At 50.8% G+C, this 19,036-nt stretch overlaps 1 protein-coding gene across 1 annotated transcript in view; it reads right to left on the reverse strand.

Annotated features, from left to right (window-relative positions):
* PIP5KL1 (phosphatidylinositol-4-phosphate 5-kinase like 1) overlaps positions 1 to 19,036 on the reverse strand; it is a 33,773-nt gene that overhangs the window by 5,417 nt on the left and 9,320 nt on the right. The window contains exons 2-8 of the mRNA XM_078615989.1: positions 8,700 to 8,894; positions 7,843 to 7,893; positions 7,106 to 7,260; positions 6,170 to 6,294; positions 4,664 to 4,698; positions 3,401 to 3,456; positions 2,541 to 2,653 (exon numbers count right to left, since the gene is read on the reverse strand). Of these exons, the coding sequence (XP_078472115.1) occupies positions 2,541 to 2,653; positions 3,401 to 3,456; positions 4,664 to 4,698; positions 6,170 to 6,294; positions 7,106 to 7,260; positions 7,843 to 7,893; positions 8,700 to 8,894 (730 nt within the window). The remainder of the gene's footprint in view (positions 1 to 2,540; positions 2,654 to 3,400; positions 3,457 to 4,663; positions 4,699 to 6,169; positions 6,295 to 7,105; positions 7,261 to 7,842; positions 7,894 to 8,699; positions 8,895 to 19,036) is intronic.

Genomic DNA, 19,036 nt, shown 5'->3' on the forward strand with positions numbered 1-19,036 from the left:
TAGAGTATGTGGCTGCTGAACATTTCCACGTGATAAGCCACTTCGTTGAGCTATCATTTGTGGGCAGGTCGCTTCTGAAAAAGAGCTGTATAAGCTCAATGGGCCTTACCTGGTTGAAAATAAAAATAAAATAGTTTAGTTTAGGTACACCTGGGGGAATTGTCATTCGAAGCGGTGAGCTAGGACGTGAAGGGGTGTGGAGCGGGCATAGAGATGATGGCCCAGGACAGAGGAGCGAGTGGAGGAAGAGAAGCAGGAAGATGCCAGAAAGAGGAATAAGAAGACAGCCGCCATTTGTAAACCATCCTCACTTTACACAAGGGGTGCCCACTTTGAAGGTAGCATGCCTATGCCTAGGTAGCATGAGAAAACTTTGCTTATCTGTGGAATAAGTCAATATACAACCCACAAAGACTGATTAGACCCTTACAGGCCAGGGGGTTGCTGCCAAGTTGGAATTGTTTGTTTGATGTTCGAGTTTCTGGAATGCATGCAGTGGGTGGCAGGCCTTGCAAGGTTCACGAAAGCTCTTAAATCAAACATTTGCTTTACAGTATGAGATTAGTGGCAGCAGGGAGGCACGTGCAGTGGTAACATTCAAGCCTCACGGCCAAAAGCGCCGGGGTTCCGAGTCCCGACTCGACAGCCGTTGGTGCTGTGTGGAGTTTTCAAGTTATCCCCCTGTTTCGGTAAAGTCACGTAGAAGGGAAATAATAAAATAATAAAAATAAAACATAATAAAATAATTCTCACGACGTTTTCGGCCACAACGCAAGCAGCCGTCCTCAGGTGAAGAACAGGTCTGTCGGAAAGACAGTGTCTGAATTCAGACAGTGTCTTTCCGACAGACCTGTTCTTCTTTCTGACAGACCTGTTCTTCACCTGAATTCAGACACTGTCTTTCTGACAGACCTGTTCTTCACCTAAGGACGGCTGCTTGCGTTGTGGCCGAGACGTCGTGAGAATTATTTTATTATGTTTTATTTTTATTATTTTATTATTTCCCTTCTACGTGACTTTACCGAAAAAACCAAGAAGATGAATCCCTGCAGTCACTAAAGCTTTAAATCGAAATATCCCCCGGTTCTGCATGGGCTTCCCTCCGGGTTTTCCGGTTTCCTCCCAAGGCTAAAAAAAATTAAAATCATGCAATGTACGTATGTTGAACTTCTTTCGCACTGTACGTAGCCAACCGTGCTAAAATCGGAGGTATATAATACAATATCATTGGTATTGACCAAACATCCCACTGCTGCAACAAATCCTGCGAATTACTCAAATGGGATAACACAGCAACATCGGCCTCCTCTCGGAAAACCCACGCATGCGGGGGGTGCAACAGTCTATCCCAACACACAGACGGAACGGGTTGGAGACCACACTTCACTGGACAGGCTTTCTCCTGACGCAGCCAGGGTATGGCATCCTCTTTCGACGCTCAGCCACGGTAAAGAAGGGAGTTTCGCAACATCTCTGTGCGATCCACAGCGCTGCCGGATCGCAGGCTGCCACGTGCAGCAGCAGCAGCAGCGTAGCCACCACGACCAGCGCCCGTCCAGCGGTGAAAATCATCTCGCCAGACAAAACACAGTGGCGACGTGATTCTTCCGCAAGCTGATCTAGTGAATATTTACATAGAGCGCCTTCTTCACTCAAGGCACTTGACCTAGCTTGCACAGCGCTGACACAGAATGGAACGATGCGGTTGTCAGGGGCGTGGCTACAAGGATTGAGGGATGAGTGACAGTTATAGAGGGGTACTTAGGGGTCATGAAAGGTTCGGGGAAAGGAGGGCAAGGAGTGGAAGAGGAAGAGGATGGGCAAGAGAGAAGAGGCGAGGCTTTAAGAGAGGAACAGAAGGAGGTTATGGAGGGAGACTGCTTAAAGTACAGGAGAAGTGTTGATTCTATGGGAAATATACGTCGATGGGCAGTGTCGAGTCTATGGTGCAGTGTTGAGTCTATGGGCAGTGTTGAGTCTATGGTGCAGTGCTGAGTCTATGGGCCGTGTTGAGTCTATGGGCAGTGCTGAGTCTATGGTGCAGTGTTGAGTCTATGGGCAGTGCTGAGTCTATGGTGCAGTGTTGAGTCTATGGGCAGTGTTGAGTCTATGGTGCAGTGTTGAGTCTATGGGCCGTGTTGAGTCTATGGGCAGTGCTGAGTCTATGGGCCGTGTTGAGTCTATGGGCAGTGCTGAGTCTATGGTGCAGTGTTGAGTCTATGGTACAATGTTTAGTCTATGGTGCAGTGTTGAGTCTATGGTGCAGTGTTGAGTCTATGGTGCAGTGTTGAGTCTATGGTGCAGTGCTGAGTCTATGGTGCAGTGCTGAGTCTATGATACAATGTTGAGTCTATGGACAGTGCTGCTCAAGGTACAGGGGCAGTTGATTCCAGTGGAGGGGTGCAAGGAGGGAGAAGGAGCGTAAAGGGGATTGGGCACAGGGAGAAGGAGGGACAGAGAGAGAGAGAGAGCAGATTGGGAGCGAAGAGGCCGAGAGGAGGCGACGTGGAAGGAGATGAGAGAGTGAATGGCAGCCGTACCGAGTCGGACGGAACTCGCTCCGAAGTTGTTGTCCTTGAGCACCACGATGACGGGGCTCCCCTCCGGCGCAGGCTGAGTCCAGCGGCCCAGCTCGCAGCCCTTGATGTCGTACCTGCGGCGGGGGAATATGCGCCGAGTGGAGACGTCACGGGGCCCGAGGAAGGGAAGGGCGTCCCGGAGGGGACGTGAACCGATGAGATCACGTCTGAGGATTGTTTTGTGTCACCAGGATGAGAGTCTCATTTGCTCAGAGTGACCTGGGCCACCATCGTGACAGAGGCAATGGTAGAAATATCCGACACAGGTGCGGAAATAATGACGAATGAAATTGAAACGAGGGTAAAAACAACGGCAAATCGAAAACGGTGCACAAACATAAATCATTAATATTACACAACCCGCGGGTCTCACGGCTCTCTGGCAGTGCATCATTCCAATGCGAGGGGGAATTAATGATGATGTCACGGGAAAATAAAAATGACTAATTAGATGAATTAATTAGATTATAATTCCTGTGTGTGTGTATGTGTTAGTAGGGCTGTGTGCGAGTGAGTGGTGCTGAGTGCGTGCAAGCGAGCGAGCGAGGCTGTGCGTGTGTGTTAGTGGGGCTGTGTGCAAGTGAGGTCGACTCAGCCTAAAATGAGTACCTGGTCAGGTGTAAACATCGCCACTGGGAAGACAAAGGCGGCTGGGCATGGTGCTGGTCACCCACCCCCTTCGTGTGCCTTGGCACCCTTCATAGGTGCTCGCTAACAGCACTTGCCCCAATAGCCCGTTAAGGCTATACGGGGGATCTTTGTCTTTGTGCGCGTGTGAGTGGGGCTGCATGCACGCGAGAAAGCGGGAGAACTTTGAATACCTGACTGCGATCCTCTCGTCCGGATAAAACACACTCTGCATCACAATGAAGTATTTCTGGGAATAAAAATGGGACAGGACGCGAAACGTAACATTAAAACTGCACCAGTTGCACTTCAAGCGTTCTGGCCATTTGCAAGAAAAATGTGAAATGTTCACACGTGCGTGCATGCGCGCACGGGCAATGTGCATTTACAACACAGGGCGATCCGGTTATAGATTCCCCGCTAGAATCATGAACAACAGGGAAAGCAACGCCTTGGCACCACTCTCGACGCTGCCCCCTTATTAAATCGATTCGCACTCGTGCTCCGTAACGTATTACACGTGCAAGAGGGCTGCTCCATCCAGCAGTGGATTGACCGCGGCTACCGACGACGACGATGACAACCACCGCCACTACTCGATCCGCGAGTTCCAAATCTCTCCGCAGGACACGGAGCCAAACAGCTGCTGAGACGATGGTCACGGGGTGGGGGTCATAGAAATCTGTTGGGTATCCGTATACGGATCAGACTGGCGGCCCATTATGGAATAGGCGATGTGTCAAGCAATGGCCCTGTGCACATTAGGAGAATGTGAGGTGGGGGGGGGGCATTGTAAATCAGTGGGGGCATCGAAATTGGATCGCCCTGTATCATCGCTACAACAATAATGATAACCTTTATTTTATACGCGCCTGTCATGTTGAAGTATCTGAAAGCGTTGTACGTAAAAATGTAGCTACACTCACAAGTATATGTACAATCTAAGCGAAACAGAAAGCTGATATTAACAATATCCAAATTCCAATAAAATTAAGAGCTATGATAAAAGCGAATACTAATAGTTATGGAGTAATCCAATCGGACAACAAAATTGTTATTTAAAATGTTTACTTACAGGGAAAGCCTGCAGTACAAATAGGTGATGTATAAGACGTGATTTAAAACAAAGGAGATTCCACAAACGCTGAGCCTGATAGAACAAACTACAGGGAATGACAGAACAACAAATTAAGGCTGCAAAATGGAATTCAACAGAACTATGAGCAGAGGCTGTAAAAAGGATCGCACCGAACAGAATCGGACATGCCGTGCACTCTCGTGCCTCTACTGTCTCACTTGTACAGTCAGCGTGATTAGACTAAGCGCAGCGTCTGTGCATCATTTTCAGAAATCGTGAGCGATCGCTTCTCATCCGAAACGACGTCATTGAGCATAGGAATCCATTTTCAACGCGCGTAGCGGCTATCACTGCAGAAGCACAGCTGTCGCTCACAAACCTTTGGCTCGTTGGAGAGAGATATTCTGTGCAGTCCTGTCGAGAGATAAACACGTGCAATGACAGCGTGTTATGATACGGCAGTAATTGTATGTGGAGACAATTCCAGTGATGAAATTGAGTGATGCCGCCACGTGTCTCTCCCACGCGTTGCCCGCACGCGACATTTCCCCCCACTAGCCAAGAGCTTCTTCATCGACCGAGGCGTCGGACATCGTGCCGAACAGCACGCGCGTGCAAACCCGACAGCACGCGACGGAGAGCTACGCAGCTCGCGTGTCATCAACCTAGCCGGGCACGCGGCCCCAGCGGTAGGGCGAGCTACTCGCAAGCGGAAAGCTGCCGGGTCAAATCCTGCTTTGCGGGGATGACTCAGCTCATCTCCCCTCCCTCCGGGGTCGATCAAATAAGCACTATTCACAATATAGGTTTTTGGGTCAGATCGCGTTATTTATAAATGTGTCGTAACCCTCCACCATCACGTTTTTCAAAGGACAAAATAATTCACTTCTTTAGCCCACCGGTGTGCTGAAGAGAGACTCAACAGCATTTAAAAATGTTGAGTAGTATGACGTTTCGCTGATAATTACAATCAGCTTCATCGGGCAAGAATGCCAACATTTCAAAATGCTGTTGATTCTCTCTTAGCACACCGGTGGACTAAAGAAGTGAATTATTTTGTCCTTTGAAAAACGTGACACATTTTTTACTGTTTGGCCGTGTCGGGTGGTGGAGGGTCACGACACATTTATAAATAACGCGATCTGACCCAAAAACCTTTATTATGAATAATATTGGTCGCGAAAGCCTACGTGTTAAATTGAAAATAAACACTACTTTGTGGAGAAGTTAACAGTGGTTGTACGATGAGCGTACAACGGATAAACTCGCCCCCATCATAGGAATGAGGAATTTCAACCTCTGGCTCTGCAGGGCTGCGAAAGGCTCGATGCTCGCTGCGAGCAGCGGAGAAATCACTTCGATGTTTTGAGCGATGTGAGCAGAGGCCAGGAATCGAACTCAGGTGGCCACGCAGCACAAGGACCACCACACCACCTGTGCCCAGCGCAGAGGTCGCAACCGGGTACCTGATACCCGTACCCTACCCGATACCTGGCTACCCGTACCCGGCCGGGTACGGGTACAGATACCCGTTTGCGACCCTGGTGCGGCCGGGTACGGGTAGACCGTGAGTCACTGGTGAGTCACCGTTTGTCACTCATTTTCCCAACGTCTTGTCTCCTCTCACAATTCAAGTTCCTAGAATCAACCCACCCGCGCCTGCAACATGGCTTCATCCCAGAGGTCGCAATCAGGTACCCAATACCCGTACCCTACCCGTACCCGGCGGGGTACGGGTAGGGTACGGGTACGGCCGGGTCCGGGTACGGGTACCCGTTTGCGACCCTGGTGCGGCCGGGTACGGGTACGGGTAAGGAATCAAAACCCGTTTGCGACCTCTGGCCCAGCGTCACGGGAACGCACGCCCACGGTGCCCGCCGCTCACCCAGGATCTTGACGAGCAGCGTGTGAGGGTACTTCTCAAAGTGCTGCACGTACTTGCGCAGGTTGCGCAGGAGGAATCGGTACTCCCGCTTGTTCTGAGTTTTAAGGAAAAATCTCTTGTCGTTCCTGCGAAGGGAAATTGCGAACAGATTCGTAACCTTTCGATTTAAAGCTTTCGTGACTGCAGGAATTCATCTTCTTGGTTCTTTTGGTAAAGTCACGTTATTATATTATTTTATTATTTTATTTTATTATGTTTTATTTTTATTATTTTATTACTTCCCTTCTACGTGACTTTACCGGAAGAACCAAGAAGAAGATTCGTAACCGTCATCCTCCTTATCAGCATCAGCAGCATCAGCAGCATCATCAGCATCATCAGCCATGATCAATCCACTGCTGGATGGTGGCCTTACCAAGCAGTCTTTCTCGATCCTGCTTTGGAATAATGTAATCCACCAAGGACCTGCACGCGAATTGAACTCATCATCGCTCCATCTCCACGGTCGAACAAATGTAGTTAGCAGATTTTTAAATAACATTTGCTATGTTGCGGTAGAGGCGGCGGGGTTGTTTGACCATACTTCACCATGCTGGTTAGCGCGGGGTTGGTGAATGCGCGAGAGCCCAGAACCGGTTCAGGTATTGCTCGCCACTGACAGTAGCCATGGCCGGGAATCAAACTCAGGTCACTGTGTTCGTAGCGCAGTGTGCGAACCGCTTTGCCAATCGTGTACAATTTGACGCTAAAAAGAGGTAAAAATTTCTCCGTGTATTTATGGGTATCTACGTGACTCTATGGGTCTCTGTGCGAGTCTGATTTTACGTGCAAGTCTCTGGGCCTCCACGTGAGTTTATGGGGGTGCTGGCCCTCTGATGTCACAGCAACGGTATGTTCCACGTGCCGGGCCGTTTGGCCTCCTGAACGCGCACTGACGTGAGGAAGAAGTCGGCCTTGCTCTTGGAGTTGCTGATGAACTGCAGGTAGCAGCCCGGGCTGGCGAGGGAGCCCACGTAGTCTTCCTCCTTCAGGCCCAGCAGCTGACGGAACGAGGCAAACACGGGTCCCGCAAACGTCTCCAACACAAAGTCCTGCACGGCGGGAAGGCGGAACGGAGGGGGGGGGGGCATGCGGAACTGTGGCAGCGGCAGGTTTTGCATGGTAAAGTCACGTAGATGAAAACTAAATAAAATAAAACTAAATTAAATCACGATGTTAATTTAGTTGTTTTATTTTGTTTTCAGATTTGAAGTTTTCGTGACTGCAAGGATCGATACTTTTTGGTTTTTTCGGTAAAGTCACGTAGGTAAAAATATTTTTAAACAACTAAATTAAATCACGACGTTAATTTAGTTGTTTCATTTTGTTTTCACCCACGTGATTTTACAAAAAAAAACAAAGATTATGGATCCTTGCAGTCACGAAAACTTCAAATCTAGAAAGAGTGGGTACTCCAAAGTTTTCCAGGCTGTCTGACCGGCGTGGAAGAAAAGACCAAAAAACTCTTCGGAGGGAGAGGGTTGCTCTCTAGAACTTCCTCGAGCGCTCCCTCTAGTGGCGAGCAAGCCCAGGTAGTCGTCTTCACTCAGTGCTCGAGACCTCCCTGAAGTGGAGGCCCTTTCACCGGCGCCAAGGGGAGTGTGATGGGGTGCTCCCGAGTGGCGTTTACCTACCTGGTGCGTCTGGGTCAAAACCGCCTCGTAATCAGAGTCCCGCAGCTCCACCTGTCCACAAAGATACAGATTACCCCGTATAGCCGTCACAGACTTTAGGGTCAAGTGCTGTTAGCAAGCACCTACACACACACACACACACAAACCGTGACCCTTGCACTATTCGTTCACCACTCAAGTTGTCTAAATTCCAGCTCTGAGAGTGTCAAAAACGCACGCGTTGACCGTCAACACGACCGGAGCGTGACTCTCGCACGAGAGAGCGGGGTGGGAAATCGCTGCCCAGGTCAGTTAATGGCATCCCGACAAATGTTGCTTTGTAGTGTCTGCTTCTGTGGGCCGCTCTCTAAACGCAAGGCCCCAAGAGATGTCCAAATGGATCCTTTATCTCGTGATGTGACACCGGTGGCACAATCGGGCTAAACTTGGGGGTAAGGGTTTTTTTATTTTGACACATCGGGTTATTTAATTAATGTTAACACTTGCATTAACATTTTAATTGTTTATTCGTGAAGTTAATATTTGATGTATTATTAATATCTATTTTTCGTCTTTCTTTGGAGTGACCTCAAATCCCTCGTTTACAAAACTTGACCAAGAAGAACCCTGAATGAAATGAGATGAAACATAATTGATGAATGTTCAAACATTACGCGTGTATCATAAACCTATGTGTCCTCATTTTTGGGCCACCCTGCATAACCTCTATGCGTCCTGACTGTTGAGCCACTTTGTATAATAACCCCTATGCCACCCTGTACATCACACTTGTTCCAGCGGGCAATGCCCAGCAGTGAGAGCAGCGGAGCGTGCGTGGAGCGTGCGTGGCGTGCGAGTGGCGTGTGAGTGGCACGTACTGGCGGCGGGCTGGCACGGCCGTGCTGCAGCGCGGCCGAGAGGCCGCTCTTGAGGCAGCAGGTGAGCCAGTAGAACTCGTGCGACAGCTCGATCTCAAACAGCCCCAGCAGCTTCCACTTGTCGCGGAAGCGCTGCAGGATGCGGCTCTTGAACGTGCGGGAGCGCACGCTGGCACGCCCGGCCTGCGAGTCCGTCTGGGGCAAAGGGGCACCGGGGTCAGGACCAGGGCCGGACTAGGGCCACCCACAGGATAAGCCAGGCCTCGGGCCCACGTGGTTTGTGAGGTCGTGCTTTCGATGCCTCCCGTTCCGTAAGAGCCGAGCGGCGGCGGCGGCGCGGCCAGCGGATAATTTTTTGAGCCGTTGTTGAATTACGGCGACGTGATGCGTGCACTTTGCCACAGCTGCTAAAGCTCGGAGAAAGAACATTTTCTTGAAGAAATTAGTGCAGCGAATGATTTATGCTTAATGAATGTACCTCGAGTCGAATACACTTGTTAATGTGACACGGCTGAATACATACATTTTCGATGATTGCATAACGTTTGTTGCCATATACATACTTAGGCCCTTCCCTTGCATCAGCCTGAGCCTCAATCCGGCCCTGGTCAGCAGAGTCCGGCCACGGGAGAGCAATCAATGGTCGCTACGTGCAGATTCCTAACGCGTCATTTACGGCATAAGCTTTCAAAATTGGAGGGGGGGGGGGGGTGGCCCATTTTCAACCCACTTGCTGTACTGCCACCTTCACAGCCCAATGGGGTTTGGGAATTTCACAAATCTACGTGAATCCCTTGCCCCCAACAAAGTACGGTCCGTCCATCAGGGCTGACCGCTACTGTCATGTTCCAGAGCATCTCCCTTGCTCTGCCGCGTGCAAATGGCAACGCTTAGAAGGGTAGCAATGAGCCCCCTTGTGGGTCGATGCGACGCTCGCTCTCCGCTTGGCTGACAAGAACTTGAACAACGACGGTGGGGTCACCGCATCGCGTGGCGCTTTCGGATGCGCTTCTGCGGCCGTCTGGGAGCCGTGCACTTTTAAATCACCCAGATTATTGAAAACTCATTTCTTGAAAACTGCTTCTTGCGTCGCGTTTGTTGTCCTTCACCCCCCCTCCCCCCGCCGCACCTCCGATTAGCAGCGGTTGGCCACGTACGGTGCGAAAGAAGTTCGACGTACGTCCGTACAGACACGGCAGTTTGCACGAATTATAAAAGCGAATGCTGGTGAAGCATCGATTAGGGAGCGAGTCGTTGACCACGGCAGGGCTCGCCAACGTCCATCTCCCGATTTGCCAGGCAACAGACCGCATTGTGTGCCAGTTCACAGGAGGGAAAAAAACAATGACCGTTATTATCGAGGAGGTAATCGGTGAAGAATCTCCCACCGGGACAACGCTGGAGTTAATAAATAAATACGCATCTCCACGCCGTGTATCTCCACGTAAAAATAAAGGGTGTTTATTTTTAGTATGTTGGCCAACCGAGGCCAAAACACGACCAGTTACGAATATAGAAAATGACTTGCAAAGACAGTGTACTGGACAGTGTGTGTAGCTGGGTGGTGGTGGTGGCGATGGTGGTGGTGGTGGTGGCGATAGCTGTGGTGGTGGTGGCGATGGTGGTGGTGGTGGCGATGGTGGTGGTGGTGGCGATGGTGGTGGTGGTGGTGGCGATGGTGATGGTGGCGATGGCGGTGGTGGTGGCGGCGATGGTGGCGATGGTGGCGATGGTGGTGGTGGTGGCGATGGTGGTGGTGGTGGCGATGGTGGTGGTGGTGGCGATGGTGGTGGTGGTGGCGGCGATGGTGGTGGTGGTGGCGATGGTGGTGGTGGTGGTGTTGGCAATGGTGGGGAGGCAGCAGCAGCAAGGGTTGGTGGATCACCGCCCAGATGGGCTGTGGAACTCCCTTCCCGTGTGTGTCCAGGAAGTGCCAAACCCTGGCCTCGCCAGGAGAAGGCAGTACAGCAAGTGGACTAGATCGTCGTCTGTTTATTCCATCAGTACGGGGATAGAGCGTTGCCCCCTTGCGCAAGACGTGGGTATTCTGCGGCTGCTTCGGATTCCTCCCACGTGATATAATTAACACGACTAATCATTAATTGGCTGAAAAGAATCTTACAAATACAAGCCCAATGCAGCAGCACCCTCCTGAACAAGAGTGTCAGGACTCAGTGCGGCTCTCCTGGCTAATGAAGTCAATTCAGTAACAATAAGTCAAGGCTGTGGAGCCTATTGAGGCTCACAGCCTCCACCACATCGGCTGGCAGTAGTGGGTAGATATTGTCTGATGATGATGAGATTAAAATATATATTGTAGTTTGATGCGGAGAATCATAATAAAAGTTTACCCAAGTTTAATTCCTAGCCATGGACAACTAGCTCGATTGGATCGTGATATATTAACTGGTCCTGGGCCCCTACCAGGCTGGTGAAGTATGGTCAAAAAACCCTCACGCCATAGGGTCGTTTTCATTCACCGACACAAACGCATGGCCATGGGACAGATGTGAAGGTGCAAACAAAAAGAAACAACTCTGATGATATCATTATCATTATCATCATCATCAGAGTTGTTTCTTTTTGTTTGCATTTTGACTGCTTGTGTTGTGGTTATTGCAAACATGATGCCTTGTATAAAGGTGTCAGTTTTTGTACCAGTTGAATGGGTAAGAACCTATTACTGAATAACGACACACAAGGGAATGGAAGCAATGGGGGAGGATGGGGGGGGAGGCCTGCTCAGCAATGGGGAGTTCCAGGCCGACACCATCTCACTCGGCCAGTCGCTTAGAGACCTCGGGGGGGTGGGGGTAGAGGAGGGGGGGTGGGGGTAGAGGAGGGGGGGTGGGGGTAGAGGAGGGGGGGGGGTAGAGGAGGGGGGTAGAGGAGGGGGGTGGGGATAGAGGAGGGGGGTAGAAGAGGAGGAGTTGGGGTAGAGGAGGGGGGGGGGGTGGTAGAGGAGGGGGGGGTGGGGGTAGAGGAGGGGGGGTGGGGGTAGAGGAGCGGGGGGTGGGGGTAGAGGAGGGGGGTGGGGGTAGAGGAGGGGGGTAAAAGAGGGGGAGTTGGGGTAGCGGAGGGGGGGAGTGGGGGTAGAGGAGGGGGGGTGGGGGTAGAGGAGGGGGGGGTGGGGGTAGAGGAGCGGGGGGTGGGGGTAGAGGAGGGGGGTGGGGGTAGAGGAGGGGGGTGGGGGTAGAGGAGGGGGGTAGAAGAGGGGGAGTTGGGGTAGAGGAGGGGGGTGGGGGTAGAGGAGGAGGAGGGGGGGCAGCCTTCAGGGCTTCGGCTAGACCAGGGGGGTCTGCAACCAAAATAACAATTAGAGCCATTTTTTTCGAATTCAGCAACAACAACAAAAACTCAATATTTCAAGAGCCGCGGTGCACGTCAATAGGAGACGGCGGTCCATTAATGAACAACGCCACGAAGCAGTCGTCCTTCAAGAACCGCACGCGGCTCCGGAGCCACGGGCTGCCGACCCGTGGGCCACGTGGCCACCTAAAAGACGCGTTCGCGCTCGCCCTAGCAATGTGCCGCTTCGCTTCACCTGCGTTGTTTGAACGATACCTGTGCCAGGACGTTTAAACATTTACTTTTTGGTATCACCCAAGCAACAGCGACAGACATTGTTTTGTCTTTGGAGGCCAGGGAGTGGCTCAGAGGTCACAGGTGCTGAGCCGACAACGCCGTGGATCTGGGTTCGGATTCGGGTTTCGGCCACTGCCCATGATTACGCCGTGTTCAAAAGTGCAGCAGGTTTGATGGTCCCAGCTCAGCCACCAATGACTTACACAGAGACCCATAGACTTCCACATAGAGACCCATAGACTTCCACAGAGACACAGTGCATTACACATAGAGACCCATAGACATCCACATAGAGACGCATAAACTTCCACAGAGACCCATAGACTTCCAGATAGAGACCCATAGACTTCCACATAGAGACCCATAGACTTCCACATAGAGACCCATAGCCTGGCATAGACTCGGCTGTGGTTAACCTGGGTTCTGAAGCGAAATGAGCGAGTTGATGGTATCAGCCCGGTGACCAGTGACTGCACACAACAAACTAAACGCAATCCTTTGGTTATTTACTTGAGAATTCGATAAATATTTTTTTTTTACTTTAACTATCATGCGACGAACATTAAGTATCATTGGCACAGTGAGTGGGATAGTGTGGTAGTACATGCACTTGCACGTACGTGTACTGCATGTATGTATCGGGAGCACACATGCAGTGCACGCACTCCACGCATGTTCCACATTACAGACAAAGTTCAAAGTAGTTTCCTACTCATTGCACTGCCTTAAAAATACGTATATAACGGGCGACGTTTCGGGCAATGGCCCTTTCCGATCGCACATTTCTCATAAGTTTTTCACAACTGGTAGTCAATGTTTACGGAGCGATCCATTTCCAGATGCCCCATAAATTTCTAGCGACACCCCCCCCCCCACGCATTCTCAATGTGCTATCAATCAGGGTCACTGCCCGAAACGTCACGTATCCAGTTTTTTGTTGTAAGACCACACACAGTTGTGTCGTTATCGACGGATGTGTTGAGTTGTGGTGGTGGTGGCGGTGACGCGGTTTGATATTCCTGCACACACGAATCTCCTCCTCCTCCCCACGTTTGTATCTCACCCAGCAGGGCCGAACTCTCTCTAAGAGGCCGACCCCGGTGCCCAGAGCCCCCCTCTCTTTCTCTCTCTCTCGAGCAAAACGCCGCCAGCACCCGGGGCAACAGGCAAAATCCCAACAGCGTTGCCAGGATGCCGCTGTTGGTTGCTGTTGGTTGCTGCTGATGCTGCTGTTGTTGTAGTGGCAGTGTGTTGCCGTAGCCTCGTTGCGAGCGACGGCCCCAAGTGAGTTCGGCGGTGGGGCGAGCGAGCGAGCGGCTCGCAACCGACCCGAGGTGGTTGTGAGCTTCAAGTGAACGGGATTGTGATGGGTTGGCGCAGGTCGTTAAATTGATACCACGTTGTGGGGCACTCAACGGTGCGTGTGTTATGGAGAGCAGAGGTGGGACAAAGTCATTGTTATGCAAGTCACAAGTAAGTCTCAAGTCTTTGCTCTCGAGTCCCGAGTCAAGTCGAGTCAAAGATGAGGCAAGTCCAAGTCGAGTCTGAAGTCATCAAAATCATAACTCGAGTCTGACTCGAGTCCAAGTCGCATGACTCGAGTCCACACCTCTGATGGAGAGACTCGCCCCTGCCACACGAATGTGGAATGTACACCGCTGGCTCAGGGCTGTAAGCAGACCAGCACCAATGCCTCAATCGATGCTCATTTGAACGGGAAATAGGATGGAGCGGTGGCGCAGTGGTTAGCGCACTGCGCTACGAACCCGGCGACATGAGTTCGATTCCTCGTCATGGCTAACGTAAATGATACGATCCTACACCTGCCCCACTTCATCAATCCGCATTGCTTTCCGTGGTGAAGTATGATCAAACAACTCCCATGGCAGACAGTAAAAAACACCTTCGCCCAAAGGTCTGTCAGTTACTATTATTGTGTAGCATGTATGCATGGTGGACTTTCTTTGCACCGTTCGTTGCCAACCGTTCTAATGTGTAGCCATTCGGCTTTGGGAGGCCGTCATTCAGCAGTGGATAGATGCAGGCTGATAGCCATTACAATACATCGTCATTTGTGATGAAATAAAACTGAAAATCTCACCCGTGTTCAATCTAATAATTATGATGAAGATGCGTGTGTTTACCGTCTTTATAGAGGAGAGCGGTTGCGCAGTGATTAACGCAATGCGATACAACCCCAGTTCAGGATCTTTTATTCTGGAGAAATCTGATATGAAGCTATTCTTAACAGATGTATAGTGTAGGGGCGATTCCCGCTCACGGCCCCAATAGTCTGGTACAGGCTATACGGGGGTTCTTTGTCTTCTAAGCGCAGTGTACAGACAGACGTGTGTGTGTCTGTGTGTCTCTGTGTGTGTGTCTCTGTGTGTGTCTCTGTGTGTGTCTCTCTGTGTGTCTCTCTGTGTGTCTGTGTCTCTGTGTGTCTCTGTGTGTGTCTGTGTGTGTGTGTATCTGTGTGTGTGTCTGTGTGTGTGTCTCTGTGTGTGTGTCTGTGTGTGTCTGTCTGTCTCTGTGTGTGTGTCTCTGTGTGTGTGTCTCTGTGTGTGTCTTTCTCTGTGTGTGTGTGTCTTTCTGTGTGTGTGTCTCTCTGTGTGTGTCTGTGGGGAGCGGTAGTGTTGTGGTTAGCGCGCTGCGCTATGAACCCGGCGACACGGGTTCGATTCCCGCTCACGGCCAACACCAGTGACGATTATCTGAACCGGTCCCGGGCCTCCCCTAGGTCGACTCAGCCTCAAATGAGTACCTGGTGCGGTGTGTGTGTAAACATCGCCACTAGGGAGACAAAGGCGGTCGGGCGTGGTGCTGGCCACCCACCCCCTCGTGTACCGTTCCGGCCTTCAGAGGTGCTCGCTAACAGCACTTGCCCCAACAGTCTGTTAAGGCTACACGGGGGGTCTTTGTCTTTGTGTACACGGTGGTGTGTAACCGTGAGTAGATGACCACACCCCAATACAATGTTTAATAATAACAACCATTATTTAATTATCCTATCTCGATAGTGTCTGCCTTTGTATCAGCAGTACATACACACAGGGAAAATAACGTGCATCCTGTGTATATACATAAGGTTTTATTCAGATGTTTGGTAACCAGGAAAATATATTCTGCACACCCGGCCTCACCACATCCAGTATCGCCCTCGCGGCGGCTGTGGCTGGTATAGTCACGTGCCTGGTGTAGTCACGTGCCTACATTGCAGTCGATACCGGCGAATCGGGAATAATTCGAGTGAGAAATCAATCCCCACCACCCTGTTGTTTACATCACGCAGGAGACCACAAGCACACCATCGATACACGCCCCCAGTCTTACCGGAGACCCGGCGAAACACAAACCAGCGAGAAATTAATCTCCTGTTGTTTACACAACGCAGGAGACAAAAGCAAAACACCCGGAAAATTTGTTTTATCATCCGGCACACCACATCCAGTATCCTTCCACTCTCTACGGTCGTGCCGACTGCTACTTACTGGAGACCCGGTGACACATAAACCAGCGAAAAAATTAAGCCGCAGATGGACACAACAAACACACGCTGGTCATTTAAATTCATAAACATTGCAAACAATCGTCATGACCCACGGAAAGCTTCAACTTGCACAATACCGGAACATCCCCCCCTCTCTCTCTCGCTTCACAGCGACAACGCAACACGAACAGCTGTGAATGTTTTACCAACCGGCACACCACATCGAGTTCAACACCGCGAAGTCGACGCAACGAGCACACACCCCCCCCCCCACCTCTCCATCACCTTGTTGTCGTTCTCCATGCTGCCGGTGGCGGGCAGATCCGTAGATCCGTAGATCCGCAGCGCACGCCGCTGCAGCAGCAGTAGCAGCAGCGGAACCCCGGCGGAATGCGAATGGGAAGGGGGGTGGGTGACCGTGGGGGGGGGGGGGGTCCTCCTCCCTCCATCCCCCTCTTCCCCCCTCCCCTCTGCCCCTCCCTCCCAGCGCTAGCCTCACGCACAGCCCACCGGCTAGCAACGGAACGTCACCATAGGGACTCCAAAGACAAAGATTCCCCCCCCCGTATAGCCTCAGCAGACTGTTGGGGCAAGTGCCGTTTAGCGAGCACCTATGAAGGCCGGCACGGCACACGAGGGGGTGGGTGGCCAGCACCACGCCCGGCCGCCTCTGCCTCCCGTAAACCAGCGATGTTTACACATCGCACCAGGTACTAATTTGAGGCTGAGTCGACCTAGGGGAGGCCCAGGACCGGTTCAAATAATCGTCACTGGTGGTAGCCGTCAGTGGCAATCGACCTAAGGTCGCCAAGTTCATAGCGCAGCGCGCTAACCGCTCCACCACCGCTCCAGTCACACACACTGACACACACACACTGACATACTGACACACAAAGATAAAGATCCCGCATATAGCCTTAACAGACTGTAGGGGCAAATGCTGTTAGCGAGCACCTATGAAGGCCGGAACGGTACACGAGGGGGTGGGTGGCCAGCACCACGCCCGACCGCCTTTGTCTCCCTGGTGACGATGTTTACACACCACACCAGGTACTCATTTGATGCTGAGTCGACCTAGGGGAGGCCCGGGACCGGTTCAGATAATCGTCACTGGTGTTGGCCGTGAGCGGGAATCGAACCCGTGTCGCCGGGTTCATAGCGCAGCGCACTAATCGCTACACTACCGCTCCCCACATCCTAGGTCGACTCAGCATCAAATGCGTACCTGGCGCGGTGTGCAGTAAACATCGCCGCTGGGGAGACAAAGGCGGCCAGGTGTGGTGCTGGCCACTCATAGGTGCTCGCTTACAGCACTTGCCCCAACAGTCTGTTAAGGCTATAGGGGGATCTTTGTCTTTTGGACAGAGCCATGCAGCCAGAGCGGTGGGTGATGAGGGTAAAACAACAACAACAACACAAATACGAGGCGTGCTACACGTTGTTGTTCTGCAAATGAAAATGAACAGCACATCTGTCAACCCATTCGGTTCACGCAGTATTATTGTACAGGGAAATTGAGTGGTCTGCTTGTGTTTCTTTTTGATGGGGCTTTGTAGGATGAAAGTTGAGATTTATAAAAGGCACGGGGTGACAAATAAGGTCTGAATTGGTCTGTATTAAGCTAGGCACTGAGTAGGGGTTGACAGGTATGTAGTAGTGTAGTATATAGTGTAGTGTATAGTGTAGTGTGTAGTGTATAGTGTAGTGTATAGTATGTAGTATATAGTGTAGTGTATAGTGTAGTGTATAGTGTAGTGTATAGTATGTAGTATATAGTGTAGTGTATAGTGTAGTGTATAGGATAAACGTTGAGATATATAAGGGCACGGGATGACCAATAAGGTCTGATTCGGTCTGTAATAAGCTAGGCACTGAGTATTTTCTACCTACGTGACTTTACCGAAAGAACCAAAGAGTATGGATTGCTGAAAGCTTCAAATCTCGACTGAGTAGGGGTTGACAGGTCTGAATCGGACAGCTGCCATCGTGGTCATACCCTTCCCATGAGCCTCCGGTTCTCGGAGACCTCAGAGTGCATCTGCCTTTTCATGTAATCATAAAAATGACGAGATAATATGTCTCGTGAGATGTTTTTGTTTTAGTGTTCTCTAGGATGTAAAGAACTCTGGCGAAAGAATGACATTCATTAGGAGCACAAATTGAAATGTTGATCCGTGGTCAGCCTTCTGTATTCGTTCCACCCCACCTCTCTGGTGTCGCTATCTATTTTAAACGTCTTCCCAACTTCCTCTTGCGCCGTTTCAAACTCAATGTTTATTTAACAACACCGAAAATTCCGTGTAGCCAGTTACCCAGCTAGTTTCAGTGGCCTGTTCGGTGTCGCTATCTATGTTTAAACGTCTTCCCAACTTGCTCTTGCGCCGTTTCAAACTCAATGTTTATTTGCGACACGGAAAATACTGTGTAGCCAGTTACCCAGCTAGCTTCGGTGACAGCAGCCAGCCAGGAAACCAGCGGCATGGACGATGTTTTATGTATGGGTGTATGTTGAACTTCTTTGGCAGCAGTATGAAATTCGCGAAATTCCTTCATCAGAGGCGGTTACTGTGTCACAACAAGCATGCGGGATTTGTTTTATTATAAACGAGCAATGATAAATCAGTGCAATTGGAATTAGCGCAGGGCGATCCTCACGACGGAAGACGCGGCTGTGTCGCAAGGTCACGGCCTGCGCTGGGTTCCCCAGAGGATGGCGGTGCTGCTGCTGCTGCATGATCCCAGTTCAGTTATTTTTTCGAATTTGAAAATAAATAAAAACCAATCTGGATTATGACGCCGGCAAAAAAACTGCCTCCTCGAATTAATTCAGGGGGACCTTCAACTTCAACTGTGAAGCATACGGGCGCGTATTACATCGGTGATGCACCGTGATGCAAGTATTAACCGGAGCGGCCTGCTGGATTCGAACCGCGAGACTCTGCAATAAAAGCGACCAACACGCTGCCGCTAGACAGCGCCACCGACTTTTTTTTGTCAAAAATTCACAGCTGCATTAGTCTTTCTCCAAAACACCTTGCGAGTCATGGAGTTGCCATATACTTCGCCACGTGAATGTGTGACGACATCAGCGTTCATTTGTTTTGATGAACAGAATCAGCGGTGGAGATATTCATCAACACAGTGGCTTTGTTTCGAGTCAACGGTGACAATGATAGGATTAAACGCATCGAGCGCGATAACGACCGCTGCGGTTGCTCACCAAAAACATCACCTTAAATTCACCACCACCATCACCATTATC

The sequence above is a fragment of the Lampetra planeri genome, chromosome 49 (genome assembly GCF_965212315.1).
Source record: "Lampetra planeri chromosome 49, kcLamPlan1.2.h2, whole genome shotgun sequence".
Lineage (NCBI taxonomy): Eukaryota > Metazoa > Chordata > Hyperoartia > Petromyzontiformes > Petromyzontidae > Lampetra > Lampetra planeri.